The sequence below is a fragment of the Hoplias malabaricus genome, chromosome 11, assembly GCF_029633855.1.
Source record: "Hoplias malabaricus isolate fHopMal1 chromosome 11, fHopMal1.hap1, whole genome shotgun sequence".
Classification (NCBI taxonomy): domain Eukaryota; kingdom Metazoa; phylum Chordata; class Actinopteri; order Characiformes; family Erythrinidae; genus Hoplias; species Hoplias malabaricus.
In genome coordinates, this window is record NC_089810.1 from 29474620 (window position 1) to 29495727 (window position 21108).

A 21108-nucleotide genomic window follows, 5' to 3' on the forward strand; every position below is an offset into this window, starting at 1 on the left:
AAAGTGAGGAATATTTAGTAGGTTTGATGTTATGATTGATTGAAAAATGTAATAATCCAAGGATAGATTCATTGATATTGAAGCAGTTGTTAATGGTTACTGTGGAGTGTTTGTGTGTGTGTGTGTGTGTGTGTGTGTGTGTGTCACACTATATAAGATCACACTATAGCTGATTTGGATGGCACTGAGGCAGATAGCGCTATGTTTTCAGGCTCTAATAAAGCAGAAACTAGTTGGCATGAGCTGGGTGCTAATCGGCTGGCTTAACAGATGCTCTGTTCTTTCTATCACTCCTTCTCTTCTTTCTCTTCCACTTTTTAAACTTCTCTTCCTTTTTCTCTTTCCACAGTATTTCTTTCTCTCTCTCTCTCTCTCTCTCTCTCTCTCTCTCTCTCTTTCTCTCTCTCTCTTCTCTCTCTGTGTTACTGTGTGATGAATGTCACTGTACTTTGGACCTTAGTGAATTCCATTTCCCTCAATTCTGCTGCTCGGGGGAGGTTTGTTCTGACCTCACTCTGCTCTTTTATGTGGGAATATATTTGTGTGTCTGTGTGTGTGTCACATGATTGCAGAGATGTGCCAGAAAGTGTGTGATCTTCAGGATCAAAGGGATAGAGTGAGTGTATGAGAGTGAGGCGAGTGAAAAAGGATTCCGCGACTGTCTCTTTTGTATCCACTATGTGGGTGAATCAGCTCATTTTGTACTGCTGCATTTGTATTTATTTATTTATTTTTAATAAATAGGTATGTTTCTTTTTTAGGTTTTGATTATGTAGTGTTAGATCTTGCTGTTTTAGCAGAAACCTTCTATGGAAAATACAGGCTAATTGGTTAATTAGAGAAGCCTTTGTTGGAACATTCACATTCACATAAATATTAGTGAGGTCATGTACTAATGATAATTATTTCCAGATCAGAAAAAACACTCCAACGCATCCCAAAATTAGATCACTCCTGAGAACAGTTTCACTTCTCCATAAATCAGGGCTTGGGGGCTTAATCTTGTGGACTTAATAAAATCTGCAACTGAAAAATATAATACTTCAAATATCAAAATATATAGAAAAATTAAAATAAATTATTTATTTTAAAAAATTCAAAAATCAAAATTCTATTTAAACTGGGAAAAAAAAATCAGCCTACACTTATTTTAACTTGAATACATTGTTGTATTTTTCAAAGTTCAATCTCAAGATTTGAACTTTCAGTTTCAGATTTATTTTTTCAAATGAACAAAACTTTTGACCCTAATATAGCTCCATACAAGAGCCTCTTCAGAACACATAGAGCAGCACTTCTGCAGTTCTATGACCCCAATGTGCAGTAATATCAGAGAAGTGCTTCTAGACTTTATCCATCCATCGCGGGGGAAGCAGTCAGAGTCAAGAAACCATGAACTCACTCTCCCTAGCCCTTCCACCTCTTCCGGTGGGATACCGAGGCATTCCCCAGCCAGTTGAGGCATAATCTCTCTGTTCTAGGTTTTCCCCAGGGCTTCATCCCCATTGGACATGCCCAAAAAACCTCACCAGGGGGCATCCGGACCAGATGCCCGAACCACTTCAACTGGCTCCTCTTGACGTGGAGGAGCAGCGGCTCCACTCAGAGTCTCTCCTGGATGTCCGAACTCCAAACCCTATTTCTAAGGGAGCATTCAGACACCCTACAGAGGAAACTCATTTCAGCCGCTTATACTCGTGATCTTATTCTTTTGGTTATTACCCAATGTTCATGACCATAGTTGAGGGTTGAGACATAGATTGAACGGTAAATCACACAGCTGTCTTCACCACAATGGACTGGTACAGAGTCTGCATTACTGCAGACGCCGCACCGATTCACCTGTCAACCTCCTGCTCCATATTTCCCTCACTCGTGACCATGACCCAGTGATACTTGAGATACTTGATACCCACTTGTGGCAGGATCTCACTTCCAACCTGGTGAGAACATTCCACCCTTTTCCGACTGAGTATCATGGTCTCACATTTGGAGGTGCTGATTCTCATCCCGGCTGCTTCACACTCAACTGCAAACTGGTCCAGCAAGAGGTCCCAGCTCAGTGAAGCCAATAAGATCACAATATCCTCAAAAACTGGACACGTTCTGCTATGCCCAAAAATTCTTTCCATAAAAGTTATGAACAACGGGCAGCGCTGATGGAGCACAACTCTGACTGGAAACCAGTCTGACTTTTTGTAAGCCATACAAACCAGACTCATGCTCTGTTTATACGGGGACTGGATAGTTTGTAGCAAAGAGCCTAGTACCCTATACTCCCAGAGCACCCTCCACAGAATACTCCAAGGAAACTGATCCACAAAGCATACGTGAACTAGTTGAGCAAACTCCCATGCACCCTCCAGGATCCTACCGAGGGTGAAGAGCTGGTCCTGTGTTCCACGCCCAGGGTGGAATCTGCCTCTCTTCTCCTGTACCCCTGCACAGACCCTGTCTACCAATCCAGAGGCACTACCCCAATGTCCGTGTGATGATTCCTCTGCCATAGTTTCCCAGGAAATCCTCAGCACACGTCTGGGCCTGCCAGCTCTGTCCAGCATCCTTCCCTGCCATCTGATCCAACTCACCACTACGTGGTGATAATTTGACAGCTCATCACCTCTGTTCATTTCAGTGTCCAGAACATAAGGCAGCAGATCTGGCGATACAACTATAAATCAATCATTGAAATACAGTCTAGCTTATCCTGATGCTGCATGTATTTATGGGCACCCTTATGGTCAAACATGGTGTTTGTTATTGACGAACTCTGACAGGCACAGAAATCCAATAACTGAACTGAACTCATATGAACTTGGGTCCATATCATGGCCTTTCCTTCCAATAACACCACTCTAGGTCAAATTGTCATTGCCCACAAGAGCGTTGAAGTCCCCTAGCAGAACAATGGAGCACCCCCTCTAGGGTCCCCAAGAAGGCCAGGTACCCTGAATTGCTGTTCAGTGCCAAAGCTCAAACAACAGTTAGCACCCTTTCCCCAACCTGAAGGCGTAGGGAAATTACCCCTCTCATCCACTGGGGTAAACCCCAACATACAGGTGCTCATTCATTGGTCATCACCCTTATTTAGCCAATCAGCAGCCAGAGTTATCTGTCCATCATTCAGTGTGCAACCAATGGAGTCACAGTCCCTCTTACAGCGGTTTGTTTTGTGGCTGCGCTGAGAGCAGCAGGTCAGAGCTGAAACACTGGGAACTACAGCTCTGCTTTAAATGGAACTGATGTTATCTTAGCTCTTTGTGGCTTTGTGTAACCTGTGCCTCATCAAAGAAAGTTGATACTATGAGGCAATTTCCCCAGACCCCCCTGGTTAAAGTTTAGCCCCCCTTATCATTAATCTCTAGTGAAGGCCCTGTCTTGCTGTGCAAGCATTTCAGTCATTTCTCTGTTTTTTTAGCTTTGAAGCATTAAATGTGTAGCGAGTAAATTAAGTGATAAAGCAAAAAAATAAAAACTCCCCTAACCCCCTCTGCCTGTCTCCTCCACCAGCAGCTTCATCTGATCTTCAAGGTATATACACTTAATAGAACCAGTTTATTTCTTTACATTCTCTTTTATTCTATTATTATTTTTTTGATAGTATTTTTTATTTTATTTATAAAGTATATTTTTCTTATTTAAAAACATGTAACAAAAAATTGGGGGTCTGCCATGGATTAATAGCATTTCAATTAATTTTATTGGGGAATTTTAATTTGATATACGAGCAAATTTAGTTACAAGCTTGGTCACAGAACGAATTAAACTCATAAGTCAAGGTATTACTGTAGTATGTTGTTTAGGGCTTTTAAAGCCTATGATTTTATATAATTTGCTTAACTGGATAAGATGAACAAATATCTTGTTAGAATCTATAAAACATAAGACTAGTGAGTGAATCCCCAAGCTGCCTGATGATGTTGCTTATTTAGCCAGTTGAGATTCTTGTTGTGTAAGGCTTAAGTGGAATAAATGATCAGCAGCAAGCAAACAACAAAGAGTGAGTCTCAATTCCAACAATTCAGAGAAAAAGTGATTTTGCTAAAGTGGTGGTTTGACTGAAATACTTGATGAATACTTGTATCTCCATTTTTCAGTTCACTTTACTTCAAAAGAAAAAACACACACTATATATATATATATATATATATATATATATATATATATATATATATATTAAATATGCCGAGTTCCATCAAGCATAGTAAAGATAGACTCTGCTTTTGCTAAAACATGGATTAATAGCGGCAGTCTTTTAGGAAAATACGCTGCAGGCTGTGGTTACAGGGAGTTGGACGTGGCTTGTTGGAATTCACTAAAAGAAATTTGTCAATTTTTGCTGTCTACAAAACACTCAATTCCATTTTATAAATGAAACTTTTGGACATGAGCCCAAATAAAGACATTTTTACATTTCTGGTATAAATGGTGTTATCTGTGGTTTATTTTTCAGTGAAATACAGTCTTTCCCTTATCCTGAAAAGTTAGCTTTTTGGAGGTACGTGTTTTTAATCGGACAGCGATTAAAATTATATAATAAATTAATGTAATTTAGCACATCTTTTAGGGTGGAACATTTGAGTAAATTTTCCCAAATTTTGGTTCAAACTCACCTTAAATAATGTAACTGCAACAGCAAAAGTAAGTCAATATTTCCCACCTGTGAAGCAGGAACAGAGCAAAATACTCATCTCTTTTTATGCTTTTCAAAGTTTTGAGGGGTCTCCACTGTCAGAACACCTGCAGATGTCGTTTCTCCACCATGGCTAAAACAGTTCATACTGAGACAACTGGGCTACATTCACACAGCAGGTACACAGATGTGTCGTTTGTGTGGCTGTGTGAACAGCACAAATCGCGTTGGATCCGACCTTTTAAAATCAGATTTGGGTCACTTTTAAATGTGGTATTGAGATCCAATTTGTTGCTATGCGACCCTGTCTGAATGGCCAAATTGGAATGCATGTGACTTTTACATCATTCTGGCCGCTGAGAATGATCTCTGTACTATAGTCCAAAGCATAAAACCATGGTTTTAATCTGAGGTGTCACCAGGAACCAGGGATACATATAGACGCTGGACATTTTTCAGTGTGCTAACACACAAAAGAGCTAGAAATTGCTGTGAAACATTCTCTGAATTTTATAAAAACTGTTTTGGATTAAAAGCATGCACATCACTTTAATATTAATGTAATTTGTATCTGCCAGGGCCACTGCTACTCAGCAGAGATATTTAAAGAAAGTGGGCGGTGGGCACGGTGGCGCAGCAGGTAGTGTCACAGTCACACAGCTTCAGGGGCCTGGAGGTTGTGGGTTCGATTCCCACTCCGGGTGACTGTATGTGAGGAGTTGGTGTGTTCTCCCTGTGTCCGCGTGCGTTTCCACTGGGTGCTCCGGTTTCCTCCCACAGTCCAAAAACACACGTTGGTCAAAAGTGTCCGTAGGTGTGAGTGAATGTGTGTGTGTGTCTGTGTTGCCCCTGTGAAGGACTGGCGTCCCCTCCAGGGTGAATTCCAGCCTTGCGCCCAATGATTCCAGGTAGGCTCTGGACCCACCGCGACCCTGAATTGGATAAGCGGTTACAGATAATGAATGAATGAATTTAAAGAAAGTGAGTGAACATAGACATGTGCTTGGCTTGGAATGCCTTTCAGGATGAAAGAAATCCTAGTTGTATTTGCACACCACTTTTTAATAGGCAGCTAGTGGATGTTGTCTAGGGGCAGAATGAGGCATTGCCATAACAGCCTCAGACTGTGTAGCATGGGCTCTTACACTGAACTCTTTAAGAAATTTTCTGTATCCCAGGGTCAAAACTCTTGACATCACGCCTTGAGACACACTCTATTAACCCCCGCTAGTGAGTGAGTGATGGGGATTGAGGAAGCAAGGAACAAGAAAAATATAATATCAGGACAAAAAAATGGGAGGGTGGGAAAGAACGGAAACTGAAAGAATCAGAGAATGTGATAGGAGGCTGGATATAGCAGAGTAAAAGAAGGAGAGAAAGAATGGAATGTGTATAAAGGGAAGATGGTAATTCTGAGATGTTAAGAGAGTTAGTATAAGGGGAGAGTAGCTGGAAGCTGATTGGCCGTGACAGCCTTTTGACTCGCTGTGATGATACGGCCCATCTGTCTCAAGGAGAGCGTGCTGATTGGCTAATTAAGAAACGGGGCCATGAAATTACACAGGGGATCAGAAGAGGCTTTAATTATTGAATGGGCTGAAGATCAAACAACTTGCCATCACTGACCCAAGAGCATTCACCCTCTAGTGACCTTACAGACTCTCTGTCACTCTCTCTCTCTCTCTTTTACTCACACACTCTTCACTCTCACTAAGATGTAGAATCAGTTTCACCTTCTGATCTCAAAACAGTTCTAATACAGGAGTCTTAGCATAGTTTCTTTGTTCATCAGAAGATGAAGGAGATATATATTTTTTTTTTTTGTAAAGAAACCTGCACAGACCATCCAAGCTCGGCCTCTAAAGCTTTGCACTCTATAAACCTCACTGAACTCCCTCAGACAGTCTGGAACAGGAGCAACATCTTCAGTGCTACCACATTCAACATGGGCACTCCCAGGGCTGTGTACTAAGTTCTTTACTAAGCACTTTCTTGATGTATGACGCATGACTACGTGGCAACCCACAAGTAAAATCACATCATTGAGCTTGCTAATGACAGAACTGGACTGAGACTCATCAGCAAGGACAAAGTGTCAGTGCAGTACAGAAACGAGGTGCGGCAGCTAGTGAGCTGGTGCAGTGTCAACAACTTTGAGAGATGGACCAACGTACACACATGAAGACACGTATAGTGAAATGTATCCTGATTCTATCTACTCTCAGTTCTCTGACTCCTGGAACACTTGCATTCTTGAGCCCCTTTTGCTCACCTACAACCATGTCATCAATGAGGGGTTTAGGGCTACAGGTAAGAATTGGGATGGGGAAAGCCTGTAGACAGCAATATTCAAGACATTTTTGGCAGTTTAGAAATCCGGGCTTTGACACATTTTTTAGAGGTCTGGGGAAAAGAGAACGTATGGTCACCTTAGTTATAGCACACAACATCTTTCTACACACAATGTTAATTTACATTTTTCAGTATGGTGTACTGATTAATACATGTGTATTGTCTCTGTATTTATTGTTTGTCCTTGAAAATATAGACTTTTATTTGCTTCACTCATGTTCTGTGCTGTACCATGGTCCTGGGGGAACGTTGTCTCATTTCACTGTGTATTTGTAGGCTTTACACTGTCAGCCAGATTGACCCTAAAGCTTCTTGAACATGAACTACGTACTGTATGCGCGACAGCCGGTTCTGCAAATCTATTGTATGTGTTCTTTTGTTTCCATTTCCTTTCATCAGTAAGGCTTATTGATACCTCCACATCCTTTTAGAAGCACATCACTGAGTGTATGGATGGGCTCAAACAGATGTAGATTGTTTTTTGTTTTTTTTTCCCTTCTGTACAGAATCATTTTTTTTATGTATTTTTTTTTCTGTCCAATGATTGGGCACACAAAATGCTTGATATTTGATGTGTCATTGTCTGTCAAAATATGCTGCTGATTTTCTTCCTACCTGAAAATGAAACACGTTGGCTGTTTTGACAGGAGGTCAGATAAAAATGGGTGTTTTGATGTACGAAATACTGCAAATGTAAAATGTATTCAAAAAGCCTATATTAAACATGATTGCAGGATAATTGCAGTCATAGTCAGGTGACATTGTAAGGTGGCTTTTAAGGTAGCCGTGTGTGTGTTTGTTAGTTAGTTAGTTTGTTAGTTAGCATAAAGGGCTTGTCAGATAAGGTGTACATGCTTGCATCATCAGTGTCACGGTCATGGTCCAGTTGCAGAAGTCTGGGATTAATTATCATTAATTAAGCATAACGGCTGGGATTGGGGGGGCTTTTTAATGTCAGTAAAGGCGGACAAATCTAGGTCATACACTGTTTTCAACCCCCTGTATCCTTCACATGTTTCTCTTTCTCTCTTCAGTGCCGCCTTCTCTCCTCTTTTATGCACAAAATATTTTGAAAAAAATAAAATGTGGAGCAATGGAATTGTGTTCTCTGAAATGAAGGCTTTCCATTCAGTACCTTTGGGAAGAGGTCATGTTAATATCCTTGGTTTCAGAAGAAACAGGTCTTCACTAACTATTGGCTATATACACAAATCAGCCATAACATTATGTCTAAACATACGTCTACACTTACTCCAGTAAGTGTCCAGTAAGTAAGAGTGTCTTTGTCTGATCCACTACTACCAGCACGACACACACACTAACACATTACTACCAAGTCTGCGTCACTACAGCACTGAGAATGATCCACCACCCGAATCATACCTGCTGTGTGGTGGTCCTGTGGGGGTCCTGATCAAGAACAGGGTGAATAGTGGTCATATTGTTATGGCTGATTGGTGCAGTGACAAAAATCATTATAAAAATGACACATCATATTATTCCATGTGTCTATAGTATTATAGATATTTGTGTGGTGTTTACACGTTGTTGTTTAGATTTTAAACATGTGGGTGCTTTTTTATGCGTATTAATATGTTTGTCCATGATGTGCTGGTGTTTGTTGTGTTTCAGGACGGAGCAATCCTGGTGTTTCTGCCTGGCTGGGACAACATCAGCAGCCTCAACGACCTGCTCGTAGCCGACCAGATGTTTAAATCCGGTAAATCACTCTGATTACTCTGTGATTTCTTAGTTGCCATGTGTCAGTTCCAGAGTCATCAGGTATCAGTCTCTGGTGATGAAGCAGATACAGATGTTCTAGGTGCATGTTCATATGACAGAGGCAGAAATGCAGTGCTTTTTTCTAAATTTAAAGGAGCACTCTGTTATATCTATAATACTGACAGTGTGTAAAATCAGAGTGCAAATTCAAAACACTATATAGATATATTTTTAACCTGGGGTGCCATTTTTCACCAGCATTTTTGACTTTCCATTTACATATTAAATGTGTGATTAGAAAAGGCTGATGTTACCTTCCTTGTTGATTTTTATTATTTATTTATTCATTCATTCATTTATTCATTTATTTATTTATTTATTTATTTTCCCTTCCATACCTTACTTTTCTTACATCACTTTGGGAGGAAGTACAGAAGTTTGCTTCTTATTTGCAGTTTTCATATTCAAATATTTAGTTACACCTTCAATGTGTCAGTGTGTGGTGCTAATATTGACGTTATTTGCTAGCTTATTTGAAATTTTTTAATAGATGAATATGCCAGGCTGAAGCTTATTCCTCACTTTCTTTGTTTAAAACAAACATACCACATAGTTTACATTTGTAATGTACACATACCTGTCAGAACATTTATAGTGTTTTGGAAATTAGCCTGCCTTTTTTGCAGGGCTCTAAGCTGTCTACATCTTTCAAATACATCTGCAAGGTTTACACTTGTCTGGACGTGGAGATTTTAGAATGATGGCGAGGCTTTTTATATCCTGTAGAATCTAATGTCATCACAATTTGCTTTCACATATCCATGGATGTGGCATGCTTAGTGTGCCTCCAATAGTGTTTCATAACTGGCAACCTGGGATGTGGGATGTGGAAACAGTTCTAGTGGCTGGGCAGTGGGCGATTGACAGATTCTTCCTGAAAGGACACGCCTCAGAGAACATGCTGCCAGACATGCCAGTGCTTCATGTTAGCATGTTTTTGTTGTCTCTGATGGCACACCCTGGTCATTTTTTTAATGAAGGGGAAACAATCTTTTTAACTCTCCACCCTCCAACGTACATATGCTTTCGAATAATAATATGCATCATCACTCGTCTGCATAAAAACATATTCTGAATACTATTTATTATTTTTTCTCGTTTATTTAATTATTTATTTCCTTTAGTTTCTGCAATCAAGCATTTTCCTGCCCTATTTCCATTGCCACCTTCTAAAAAGCACTTAATTTTAAAGCAGATCTGGATGCGCAAACGGTTAATGCGCAGGTGTGAATCTGAAACAAGCTGAGTTAAAGAGTTGAGTAGAGCGGTGAATTAGTCAGTATGATACAGTGAACTGGCGCTGGATAAGATCCAGACTTTTTTAATTTTGCCTAGTTCATATGTGAAAACGGCATCACTCTCACAATCCCCCAGGTTAAGAACCCCTGATACATTATATTGTGTAAGCTATAACTTAATTAACATTTTAATATTTCTTGTCTTTCATCATTGTATCTTACATGTTGCATAGTATAAAAAGTGTCTTTATATTAAACAAAAATAACTTAAAAATGGAATAGTTTGATAATGGCATGCGACAAGAAGAGAAGAATTAATTCACCACTGCTGTCATGATTTCCATCATGAAAAATAATGCTGCAAAAGCATTTGTATTGATATGTATCAATTTGTTCTTTTCTTATCCAAAAATACATGCAAGGTTTGGTTTAGACCATTTAAAGATTGTGGTTTTGATGTAAGCGAGCGTGAGCATTTAAATTTCAATTACAATTGTACATTACACGAAAATGCTTTAAACTGTATATTTGGTATGTGGTAAATGAAAATCTAACACTGAAACTAAAAGCTGATCTGAACAGAAAGGAAACTTAAGTAAAGGCAAATTATACAATAAATAAATAATATAATAAATTATTATACAGTACTGAAAATATTGGTAATATTTTGTGTAAATTGAACTTTCCTTAATAAAAAGCATTTGTGCTGTTCCATGTGGTTTATATATATGGTTCACCATGTGGTTCATTGCTGGAGGCAAAAAATATTCAAATGCTTGGTTCGTATCTTGGAAAGTTCGTTAGTATAGGTGTTCGTTAGTAGAAGTTCCACTGTGTATGTATAAGTACTTTTATATACAAACCGGATTCCAAAAAAGTTGGGACACTAAACAAATTGTCAATAAAAACTGAATGCAATGATGTGGAGATGGCAAATATCAATATTTTATTCGTAATAGAACATAGATGACAGATCAAAAGTTTAATCTGAGTAAATGTAACATTTTAAAGGAAAAATATCTTGCTTCAAAAAAAGTTGGGACAAGTAGAAATAAGTGGCTGGAAAAAGGAAATTGAGCATATAGCGAACAGCTGGAAGACCAATTAACACTAATTAGGTCAATTGACAACATGATTGGGTATAAAAAGAGCTTCTCAGAATGTCAGTGTCTCTCTGAAGCCAAGATGGTAAGAGGATCACCAATTCCACCATTGTTGCGCAGAAAGATAGTGCAGCGATACCAGAATGGTGTTACCCAGTGTAAAATAGCAAAGACTTTTAAGTTATCATCATCAACCATGCATAACATCATCAACGATTCAGAGAATCTGGAACAATTGCTGTGTGTAAGGGTCAACGTCAGTGCACCTCAAACAGGAATTCCACTGTCAAGGAAATAACAGAATGGGCTCAGTAATACTTCCAGAATCCACTGTGCCATCTGCCGTTGCCAGCTGAAACTCTACAGTGCAAAGAGGAAGCAATTTCTAAGCAAGCTCCACAAGTTTGCACTGGGTCAGGGGTCTTTTAAAATGGAGTGTGGCAAAATGGAAGACTGTTCTGTGGTCAGATGAGTCACGATTTGAAGTTCTTTATGGAACACTGGGACGCCATGTCATCCGGACCAGAGAGGACAAGGATAACCCAAGTTGTTATCAGCGCTCCGTTCAGAAGCCTGCATCACTGATGGTATGGGGTTGCATGAGTGCTTGTGGCACATCATAAAGAAGAAGGTGCGACAAAGAAGGCCCAAGACGATTGAACAGTTAGAGGCCTGTATTAGACATGAATGGGAGAGCATTCCTATTTCTAAACTTGAGAAACTGGTCTCCTCTGTCCCCAGACATCTGTTGAGTGTTGTAAGAAGAAGTAAAAATGGTAAAAAAAATGGCCTTGTCCCAACTTTTTTGGGATTTGTTGACGCCATGAAATTTTGAAACAACGTATTTTTCCCTTAAAATGATACATTCTCTCAGTTTAAACTTTTGATCTGTTATTTGTGTTCTATTCTGAATATGATATTAGATGTTGGCACCTCCACATCATTGCATTCAGTTTTTATTCACAATTTTAGTACCCCAACTTTTTTGGAATCCGGTTTGTATGTAATTTGCATATACGTCACTTAGTAGATTCTGAGTCTCATCCAGATTAAATTCTAAAAACATCCAATTTAGAAAGAAGCATGGCGATACCACCATTCCTTTTGTCAGCTTTGTACCTAGAATTTAACATTTATTTGCTACATATCTTACATTATCCATCACTTTATCAACCACCTGAGGTTAACACACGAATAGCTGAGCTACACTTAGCAATCACCTGGGATATCACAGCACCAGCCTTGAAACACCTTAACAGCCTCCACAACCACAGTGAAAAAACTGGTGGTATCTTTTGCTTTCTCTTTGTTGGTACCCTGAAGTGAACATATTCTGTTGTACATAGTTGTACAAGTAAATCTCTTACTGGAGAAGAGAGTGTAAAGTAACATTAGGGACCAAAAGTAGACTTTTAAAAACACACTTAAAGGCACATTTACACTGTTAGTTATATACCTCTACCATTTCTGAGTGTAAGGAATAACATCAGTAGCCCAATAAAATGGTGAACAATAGTCAAAAATTTCTAAAACCACTTTTAACATTTAAAATGTTATTAACTTACTTTGTTTTACTTATCATTATACAGGAGTGACCAAACAGGCTAACACTGGTTTTGTTTCTATGTGTGTTTAGACAAATTCATAATCATTCCACTGCACTCCTTGATGCCCACTGTCAGCCAGACTGAGGTAAGTAACTCTGTGTCATCTTCATCATCGTCATCATCTTCTAATAACAGGTATTGACTGACCTGGACTTGTAATGCTGCTGGATCAATCACATTAAACTGTATTTAGCCCAGTGACTCCTTCAGGCTTAATGAGTGCTACTGACCAGCACACAGTCCTGTTGAAGGTCACTCATTAAATGCAGTATAGACAGCTACGGAATTTAGAGGTCTACCTCATTAAACACACTCCACATAGTCTGCCTTGTATAAATAAAAACGATAGAGTCCATTATGCTTGCACTTAATTAAGGAAAGCTGAATAGTATATGGAGAATTGTATGTGAATATTAAACTGCAATGTACAAATGTCTAAGACCACATTTCATTTAGCTGTTACTCATTTTCCAGAGTTAGAGTATTCCTGATGTTAGTTGTAAGACTGGAATAAGGAAAAGGAAAAATATATTAAGTTGTAAAAATTTTTTGAAATACTGTATCTGTAGGAAATTATTTCAAAAATATTTCGAAGAAAATATTTAAAATAATTTAGGAGAGATGGGAAGAAAATCTAGCTTCACTTGCCCTAGTTCTAGAAACAATCTATAGATGTGCATGGCCAACTGTGAGAGCACAGCCAGCTTAGCACTATGGGTCTGAAAGGACGTGAATATGTTGAAAAATGTGTATAGCTTTTTTGTTGAAAATATGTACAAATAGGTTGAAAGTTTCATAACGTGGTGCTACAACACTATCAGTTGTTAGTTTACCAACAAGAGAACAGTTCCATTTCGGGAACAAAATTTGGAACCATTTGGTGCCTCTACCGACATAAACTGGTTTTACAAACCAGAAAAAAAATCTTTCCCACCTGGAAGCAAAGAACAGAAATGCTAGGTCCTTCAGCAATAACCATGGCTTTGTTCGTGGCTGTGTTGAGGTTCAGTAACTCAAGAAAGAGCTTAGAGCCTCTCAAACAGTATTATTGCCCAGTGGATCTGGATGGGGACATTTTCAAAGTTTCATATAAATAAATTATAGGAAATAAAACAGAAACATGCTCTGTTTGTGTGTGTTTCTGGGGCTGTGTTTGGCTCTGCTAGTTACATTACTCAGCTGTTCACAAGCTCAGCAGAACGTCTCGGAACACGCCAACATATACACACGTATTATATCTCTGTGAGATAAAATAAAAATTGTCGTATTTTGCATTTGCAAATATTGTAAAGGGAAGTGGTGAGGAGACATTTTGTGGCAGTGTGTTTATAACACTCCATATTGCTGCGCACAGCCACATTAAACTTCATGTGCTTTACTCTAATTATAATTCTTAAAATCAACAAAATGTCCTTATGTCTTCTTTGGTGGTAGATCATCTAGTATTTATTTTTAAATGAACATGAAAAACACTGATTGTGGTGTTATATATTATGAACAATACATTGTGCACCTTTTTTCATTTCTGTATTTATTATTCCTGTCCTTCATATTTTCTGTACAACACAATCACGTAATAAAAACCACATGTAAACAAAGACATTCATATGAAGCACCAAAGCTTCTCCAGACCTTCCAATGACAAGGGTATGTATTTTGGGCATTTCCTGTTTTTGAAATGCCAGAAACACCTCTGTGACAATGGCTATATGGCTTATGGTGGTCCAGCTAAACTAGGCTTGCCCAGTTTCTCTTTGCTCTTGTTTTTGTTTTGTTTTTTTCTTTAAACATTCTTTTGATTTTTTGTAATTTTATGTATGTTGTTTGGTGAAAAAAAATGACAATCTTTTTTTTTTTTGGAAAAAAAAATAATATTAAGTTGTTTGAAAATGGCAAGCGAGAAGATTTGATTTGTTATGATTTAAATATAGTGATTTAGACGTTAGCAGTCGTGAATGTATTGTATTAATACTTTTTAAAGGGTTTTTTTGTAAACAACATTTACCATTAAATGACAAGAGCAGGACAATATTTGAATTTTGAAATACACATAAATGCTTTAAAACATATTTTTACACCCAATAATTGGAATGAGGTAAACCAAAATCTAAGACAATCTAAGAAACAGAAAGCAGATCTGAACAGAAAGGAAAGTTTAGCAAAGGCAAGCAATGGACATTATACAGTACTGAAAATATTAGTATTTTTTAATCAGTGAGGTATTTGTGTATATTGTCCCTGTATAAAAGGCAATTGTGCTGTTCCATGTGGTTAATAATGGCATGAAATAAAGTTGGATATATAGGTACATAATTTGCTTATAGATCACTTAGTAAATTCTGAATAAAAGTCAGAGAGATTAATAATTAAATAAGAACACAAAATAAGCCTAATTTGATATATATTCTTTCTGATCAGGTTTTTAAAAGGCCGCCTCCTGGAGTGCGGAAGATTGTGATCGCCACAAACATTGCAGAGACCAGGTAAATTAATGTGTGTGTGGGTGTGGGTGGATGTTTTGGTGGGGGTGTGTGTGTTTTCCTGGAACTGTGAAAAGCAGCAGGTCTGTTCTGTCACCTGTATCTTAGCGTGGTCTGATGGTTCTGACACATTTTGGTTAATTGGCATAATGTCAGTTTCCTCTGGCAAATGCTGTCAACATCTACCATGTTAACAGAAGCACACAGGCTCTCAGTGCTTGCTGATTAATACACACACACACACACACACACACACAGGCGCACACACACTGCAAATATCTGGCCTTTCAGCTTGGTTTAGTCATATTTAGGCCTATTTATTTATTTATTTGTAATTTCTCTGAGCTGTGGCTAGGATTTCAGAAAGTGCTCACACTGCTTCTGTGCCTCCTTTCTGCTAATGGACTGTCCACAATAGTTTCCATTTAATGAAGAAATATGTTCATTCATACAACATATGTTCAAATCATTATTTGTTGTGATATTACATGTTTATTGCAATAATTCCTTTTCTCCACTTCTTTCTGCCTTTTGTTTCTCTGCTTTTCTGTCTTTCTTTTGCTTCCTGTCCTGTTCTCTACCTTTCTTTCTCGCCCTCTCTCTCTCTCTCTCTCTCTCTCTCTGTCTCTGGTTTTCACCCTCTTGTCAGTATTACTATAGATGATGTGGTGTTCGTGATCGACGGGGGCAAGATTAAAGAGACACACTTTGACACCCACAATAACATCAGCACCTTGACAGCGGAGTGGGTGAGCTTAGCCAACGCTAAGCAGAGAAGAGGACGAGCCGGGAGGTACCACTCTCTTCCTCTCCCTTTTCCATCTATCTCTTTATACACCTTTCACACTCCCTCCTTTTCTCTCTTCCTCTGCTCCATTGCTTTCATTCGCCATCTCAGGCTTTCGTACTGCGTTTTGTCCTCTGTCTCGCTGTCATTCTCTCTCTCTCTCTCTCAATTCAATTAAATTCAATTCAGTTTGCTTTATTGGTATGACAGATGTGTTACATTTGTATTGCGAAAGACTGGGTTATGACTGTAAAAGCTTTAAGAAGAAAATTATCTTTCAAATTTTGGAAATAAATATTTACAATATTACAGTCTTGGAAACAGTTAAATCTGAAATGAGTAACATTTAAACACTAACACTGCATTGGCACTAAGTCTTTCTTCCCCCCCCCAAACAAATAGCCGGGGTTCTCTGTTTCTGTCTCTCTCCCTTTCTTATTTTACCACACATTACATTTGAATCTTTCACTCTGTTCATGGCATCTCCTGCTAAGCATTTTTTTGGAGTAATTTTGCTCAATTGAGAATTTCTCAGGTCTGACCTTAGACTGGGCCGCTGTGGAATGTAAATGTGTTTCATTCAATTTTTCCACACTCCCTGCTCAGCTACTGTGCCTCATTTTATTTCCTCTTATCAATTTCATGCTCGCTAGTCCTACAGGGTTTGAGTGAGTTACGCTGCAAATGTAATGAAAATCAGACAAAATGGCCACTGCTCCAATAGCAGCCATGAATATTAGATTTTTTTCTATTTCTCTATTTGACCTCTGTACCCTCTTTAGCAGGTTTCCCTTTAAATTTACATCATATTTCTCTCCCTTTTAACTGTGTCACTATGATACTTTCTGTACTGAAACCTCCCAAGCTTCCCCTCTTCGATAAGAAGCCTGTAGTCTTAGGGCTCTGTGGGGCTCTGTAGGGACTCTGTTCCATTTCAAGACCCTATTCACTTCTTCTAGTCAGTGCACTTATAACTGTGCTCATGGTTAGTGTTTAATACGATTTCCTCCTTACCCTCCTACATGTAATACATGACTGACTGTGACAATGTTTATGGGCCTCTTACAAAATAAATAAATAAAGGATTTTGAGAATAAAGTCTTATTATTTCGAGATTAAGGTTCTGTGTATTTCGAGATTGAAGACCTTATATCTTGAGAATTAAGTTGTAATATTTAAAGAATAATCACTGGACTACCAGACTCCAGATTCCTACACACACAAAAATGAAAGAAAATGGTTCTATACAGAACCGTGAACGCTTAAAGAATATTTTGCATGATTAAATGGTTCATTGCATCATGAAGGTGTTGTTCGGATTAGAACATACTATTACACGTGTTATTAGATGCTTCTATATAGCACCAGAACTGTTCTTCTATTGTGTCATATAGAACCTTGTCCGAAAGGTGCTATATGGAACCATCTATAGCACAATCTAGAATAGAACCATTTTCTTTACCAAAGAACCATTGAAGAACAATCATTTTTATGTGTATACAGTAGAAACACATGCATGCTATTCTCTGTGAACCAGAATCCATAAGTGGGGTTTTCTGATAACAATTATATTTCAGTTTTTATTGACAGGAAAACTGTGGATTTCCTCTATATTACTGGTATTTGTGTACTTATTTCATTAATAACAATTTCTTTTGACCGGTCAGGCTTGTTTTTGTGATTAAACCTGTTTAATTTACTTTTAGTCTCTAGTGCTTCCTTCGCTTTACACTCCCAGAGGCATGGTCAGTTTGTACCAAAATAACTATTATTCTTTAGCTCCAGTAGGGAACAAACCTTTCAGGTTAAGGAGCCTTTTTATGTGGGTGCAAGGTTGGTTCTAATTCTGCTATAGTTGAGCAATAATTATGTTCTTCTAATGTTCATAGAAGTGTTCCGAACTAATTCAAATGAATTGTGTAAACAGGAAAAGAACCAGCTCTCAGGTACCCCCAACACCTACCCTGTTTTGTAAGCTTTGGTTATGTGTATTTTGCGGAGTGACACTCAGCCAGTCACATTGTGGGGTCTGAATTTACTGTGGTATATTATTCAGTGTTGTTTCAGAATTTCTAAGTTTTGGATCCAACAGTGATTACACAACAGAATGAAAACATCTAGAGCATGATTTATGGAAAATTAGTTCAGCGGTTCTGAGGCTTATTTTTCTCTAGCGTGGAATGGTTCCCGGGGTTTTTTTTCTTGCTCTGGTTGGAACCTTCTGGCGTCAAGATTGACCTTGGATTGGATCTCTGCTCACAGTGTTACCTGACAGGAAATAAACATGTCTATTCTTTGATAGCTTACACTGAGGATGAAGATTATTGATCCTCTCAAGGCAATATAGACTTCTTTGTGTACAAGAGTCAATACTGCCTCAACCATTTGTTTCAGGAGGAATGGGCAGTGTCTCTAACTCCAAATGGTTCATTTGGATTGAGTGTGTGTGTGTCTGTCTATATCTGTCCTTGTGTGTGTGGTTGTCTCTGACGAACAAGTTGACGCAGAATTTTTTTTTATTCCTTTTAAGGTTCTGAATCTAACCTTTTCAGAAACTGCAGTAAACTGTTTCATTGTAAAATATTTTCCAAGGATAGAACACTTATAACAAACTAATAAAGAAGCGTAATTGTTAATATATTTGACATAACAACAGTTAACCAAGGTCTGCTTCTGCAAAAACCTTGAAAGTGTGAGCTTCTGTGGTTGGTGGATTTGCTTATAAAAATAAGCTAAAAATGGACTATATGCAACAAATATATATATAAAAAAAAGGTTTTGGCAATATTGCATCCTAACACAATGAAAAAAAATAAAACATGAAATTCACAGTGCTAGACCTATAGCTGAACATCAGTCTGCCAATTTCTGCTTCTAGTACTTTGATAAAAAAACACTTTTGGAACAGTTCCCCAATTGCAAATCAAGCAAGTTACTGTATTTCTCTAAACCCAGTATGTGCTAACTTGTCCATGTTCCAAACAGTTTCCATAGGGATGCACAGATCTGGGAATTCTGGGCCGATGCTGATATCTGTATACCTGTACATATCTGCCCATGCTGATACTGATGTACACATTTATAAAGTACATAAAAATACATACCCCAAATTCATATTTTAGACCAATTTAACATTTATTTGCTCAACATTTTGACCAACTGTTGCCATACAATAAAATAAACAGCATCTCCTGAGAACATTTTTAGCCAAGTTTAAGCACCGTCCACACTGATCCAGGTATTTTTAAAGACAAAAGATTTTGCCATCCCATACAGAGTTTTGGCATCCCATCTGAACAAAAACAGAATTTGAGGTCTCTGAATACAAAGGTTTTTGAAAGTGCTCTCCAAGTTTGAGATTTTTTGAAAGGTTTTCCGAGGTGTCGTGTTTATGGGAAGAATGGAGCTTCGAAAATGCAGACATTGTGTCTGTCTCTGGCTGACACTCAAAAAGCTCCTCATTGGTGAAGTACATATAGTGAAGAATATAAATTATTATAATATATAAATTAAGGTTTACTTAAAGCAAAAAAAAATAACACAAATAAATCCCAGTGGGCCTTCAGAAGTGTAACTTTTCAACAATGCAGTAGTATAGAAATGAGAGCTTCAGATCTGCCTTTGTGCTTCTCCTCACTAAATCTGACACTTTTTTTTTCTACACGTTCATCATTCAATTGTTTAGAACAAGATCCTTGTCTAGACTTCTTCCCACATAAAATACATGCTTCAGCAATTATCGGTTTGAAATTTCAGCAAAATTAAAGCATCTGCCCAGTTGCTGATGATATTTCAAAAGCAATTATCTGCTAATACCGATATCATTGTGCATCATTATTTCCCTTATGCGCCAGACTTTAATAATAGACCGACTAGGGTTGAGCTTAAAACAGATCAAATTATTTATATAAGTATCACAATCTAAAAGAGGCCACTTTTTTCAGAATGCAAAAGCTTATTCTTCTTCTCAACAGTTCTGCCAATTCATATCCATTAACTACGACTTCCCCCATTTACTTACACTGCCACCAGTCTGGAAGGGTGAGGAGCACATGTTTCCTTGGCTCACAACACTGGAGAGCTCTAAATGCTTGGGGAATACTAATTGTGCAGATCTGTTAAGCCAGAGAACAGATGCCTGTTCTGGCTAGAACTGTGCTTGTCATACGGAGAGAGAGAGAGAGGACCATACTACCCACTTAGAGAGAGAGATATATTATTAAACCATCAGTTAATCACTAGCAAACTCGCACACACACTGGGTGTTCTGATAAAATAACACCTCCAGTTTATGCCATTCTGTCCCAGCAGGAAGTACACCAGCACACACTTAAAGATGACATTCACGATTGTAATAAAAAACACTTTTTATTAAATGCAGATTTTCCTCACCTTTTGTTAGCTCTCCAGTTTGTTTGTGTGCTTGAAACTGGTCTAATATATTTTTATGATGCCCCAGTGTCTGTAAATTAATAATAATAAAAAAACTAACTTGTGTAAGTCTGGTATGTTAATCTTTCTCGCTCTGCTCATGGCAGAGGTATTGGGAGTTTTTTAGACAACAGAGAGAACTCCAAACTTTCTGAAAAGCATGAACCAGGATATTGCACTATTTGTGCTCCATAGGTGGGTAATATTGACTTATTTTGACATAACTCTTAAGCTAAAACTTAACTCAAGAGACGGCTGACTGCATTACCGAACATGGTAGAGTTACAAATTACTTTCTGTGATAATTCAAACAGTGAATTAAAACTTACAGACAAGTTAAACATCAGCCACATACAAACAAAAATTTGTTTTTTATTATTCAAACACACCATTCCACCTTTAAAGAGCTTCTGAATGTAAACAGAGAAAACTGCATTTCCTCACCATCATACTCAATGCTTTAGTATATTTCCAACCAAATATAAATATTGTATTATTAAACAAGAATCCCATTCAGCTAAGGATACTGTCCAGAAGTTCAAAAATTGGAATCAGTCTCACACAAAAAAATTGTGCAATCAAATCTTTTTACATTGACTTCCATTGAAAGTTGACAAGGTTTTTCACCCCTCCTGTTAAGTTGCTATTTTGGAGGTACATGTTTTTCACCAGGCAGATATAATATGTTACGGCTA

The 21108-nt window shown here is 38.1% G+C and overlaps 1 protein-coding gene across 1 annotated transcript in view; it reads left to right on the forward strand.

Moving 5' to 3' along the window:
* The window catches only part of dhx36 (DEAH (Asp-Glu-Ala-His) box polypeptide 36), a 72930-nt gene that overhangs the window by 24105 nt on the left and 27717 nt on the right, over window positions 1-21108 (forward strand). The window contains exons 13-16 of the mRNA XM_066685790.1: window positions 8618-8705; window positions 12745-12800; window positions 15134-15198; window positions 15845-15988. Of these exons, the coding sequence (XP_066541887.1) occupies window positions 8618-8705; window positions 12745-12800; window positions 15134-15198; window positions 15845-15988 (353 nt within the window). The remainder of the gene's footprint in view (window positions 1-8617; window positions 8706-12744; window positions 12801-15133; window positions 15199-15844; window positions 15989-21108) is intronic.